General features: G+C 28.7%; 1 protein-coding gene across 4 annotated transcripts in view; it reads left to right on the forward strand.

The window, feature by feature from the left end:
* LOC106459852 (splicing factor U2AF 50 kDa subunit-like) overlaps positions 1-2,961 on the forward strand; it is a 35,774-nt gene that overhangs the window by 21,489 nt on the left and 11,324 nt on the right. For 3 of the 4 annotated variants that reach the window (XM_013919522.2, XM_022386405.1, XM_013919523.2), the window contains 2 exons: positions 806-922; positions 1,481-1,631. In XM_013919522.2, coding sequence (XP_013774976.1) covers positions 806-922; positions 1,481-1,631 — 268 coding nt within the window. The remainder of the gene's footprint in view (positions 1-805; positions 923-1,480; positions 1,632-2,961) is intronic. The other variant, XM_022386404.1, reaches the window with a different exon arrangement.

Consider the following 2,961-nt stretch of genomic DNA (forward strand, 5'->3'; position numbering starts at 1 on the left):
TTCCTAGTGTAATAAAATGTCAACTGTCACTTTTACAATGCAAATCTGACATTCCTAGTGTAATAAAATGTCAACTGTCACTTTTACAATGCAAATCTGATACCTCCTAGCGTAATAAAATGTCAACTGCCACTTTTACAATGCAAATCTGATCATTCCTAGTGTAATAAAATGTCAACTGTCACTTTTACAATGCAAATCTGAAGATTACAATGTTATACAATACGTCATTTGATAGATGAAAACCTTGACTTTCTATTTGTTATATATAATATATAATGAAATATAAGAGAGAACTATCAACGATTTGTGAAAGAGAAGATATGGCAGAAATGGTCTGATTTTCTATTTGATAGCTCTGTAACCAAACAAAATTGAAGACTAAAAGTTGTGGTTTGGCTGAGCAATAATGATTTTATAGAGTAATTTATGTTTAATTTCATACATTTTCAAGGGGTGATGGATAAAAATAGGGATGATGAGATGCTAAGACAAAATGTGTCACATGGGTCACACTAGTGAAATTTCAGGATTTTTAAAAAATATTTCTTTGTAGAATTAAGAACATAAAACTTGCATACTATTAAAATATGTATTATTAGCAAAGATTTTATACTATTCTAATTGGTATAAAATAAACAAAAAGTAGTTTAATTAAAATTTGAATGTAAGACACTAAAACCTTGTGTCATGCTCAGTAAAGGATACCCGGGGCAATAAGGTTAAATAAAGTAAGTAATAAAATCTTGGAAACCTTTTATATATTATATATATATTAATGAAGAAATATATTATTTTTCTACAGGAAGAAATGATGGATTATTTCAACAGCCAGATGCATGCATGTCATTTCTCACAGGCCCAAGGAAATCCTGTCCTTGCATGTCAGATCAATCTAGATAAAAACTTTGCTTTCCTCGAAGTGAGTTAATATGCTATTTTATTTTTGAAAACCACTTTGTTTAGAGTTTTCTTGAATCACAGAGTTAAGGTATTTGGGTGTTTACTTCTATCTAGTCTTTCCTAAGTTTTGTTCTCTCTGCTACAGTTTTAAAAGTTTTAATATTTCAAATGTACTAGTATTTTAGGTAAAGAAATTGGAAATTTGTTTGTTCTTTATGCTATGTTTTATGGGTTTTAGCATTTCAAATTTCTATTATTGTAGCTAAAGGAAATAACAATGGAAAAGTTACATTTGGTACATTAGTTTTCTTATTTTGTTGGCCAGTTAATAACTTAATAGGAAATAAGTTATGCACGTGTGTGTAATACTTCTGTATCTACGTTATGTAAAGTTTAAATTTCTCATTAATCAAGCTTAATTATATAATAGCAAAACATGTAATAAGCTTTAAAACTGTTCTACTTCTATTATAGGCTGCTTTATTATTTATGCTAAGATTGAAGTAAACATTTATTTGGATATGTGCCGAGTATAAAATAAAATCTTAAAAGTAATCTGTAGAGATATTTTTTTCAGTTTCGTTCTATTGATGAGACCACACAAGCAATGGCATTTGATGGAATTAATTTTAAAGGTCAGAGTTTGAAGATCCGTCGACCTCATGATTACCAGCCAATGCCTGGAATGTCTGAACAGCCTAATAGTGCTGTTGCAGGTACTATGCTGAGTTGAGTTTTCCGTTTCCTATTTTTTTTTAGAATTTTGTCATAATTTATAAATTCAGCATTATATATTTGTTAACCTTATTTAACATTATCCAAGCTAAGCTGGTGAGAATTTTTATAGTTCCAAACCACAGTTTTTAGATGAACATGGTATAGGTTTTGGTTTTAAAGGCTAGTCTGAACTAGTGTGTTGCATGTTACAATAAAAAAAATGAGTGTTGAATACAAGTATTTGAGAACATTGACAATCAAGCTAAAATGATGAAAATTGAGTTTGTTAGTCTCAGTTATTGTTTTTCTATTCTTTGAGTGAAAATATTCCTGTAACATAACCTCATGAGATTTTATAACTAATATAGCAGGAACTGATTGACAACCAAAAAGAAAAGTTGGATAAACAATATATTATTATTTAAATCAATTTTTCATCACCATACCAAAAATGAAAATAAAAGAAACTTATTAAAAAATTACACAGGCCTGCGATGGTTTTATTGTCTTGAAATTTTTACGTGTTGTGCAGTAATTCCTGTATGCTGAATCCGAAAATGATATCCATTTTTCTCCATCAAGTACAGATTTTTCCCAAAATGTCATAATGCAATACATAAGAAAGACCATAACACGTAGTTTTGAAACTAAAAGATGTAGCTTTCAAAACAAAAAAAAAATCTGTATGAATGAGGATGCATATTTGTTTCACATCAGTGTTCTTCCATTTTCTTCAGTTTGTATTTATGTGAACAAACATAATAATAAAAGATGTTCATTTTGGTAAACGAAATAATAATTTGATCTAAGAGTTTTTTTTTCTTCTCAATTTGTAAAAAATCCTTACATGATAGAAAAAAAATGAATATTATTTTCGAAATCTGCTTTGCTAAATTATGGAAAATCTGTTATTAAAACCAAATCAACTTTTATGAGGTTTAAATTTGCAAGCCTGTGTTATTAATGATGCACTTAAAATGTTTAGAACTTTGACTGCTACTTGGACTTCTAACATGTGGCTTAAATTAATTAATTTTGTAAATTTTAAACTCTTTGTTTCATCTAATTTTTGTAATAAGTGTCATAAAAAATATCATAGATAGAATATTAAGAAAGTGTAATGATTGTACTGTCAAACTGTGTATTTATAAAAAGTGTGATCAGATTTGCATTGTAAAAGTGACAATTGACATTTTATTACACTAGGAATGCAACAGAGTATCGTCAATTTCACTCAGAGTATAAGAAACATTCCCAACGGAAAGTTAACAACTAGCTTTGATGAATTTGTAACGGCTCTTGTCGCATAGTCAGATAGCCAGGAAAACTTTGAGAGGTAAG

Source organism: Limulus polyphemus, unplaced genomic scaffold, assembly GCF_000517525.1.
Source record: "Limulus polyphemus unplaced genomic scaffold, Limulus_polyphemus-2.1.2 Scaffold667, whole genome shotgun sequence".
Classification (NCBI taxonomy): Eukaryota; Metazoa; Arthropoda; class Merostomata; order Xiphosura; family Limulidae; genus Limulus; species Limulus polyphemus.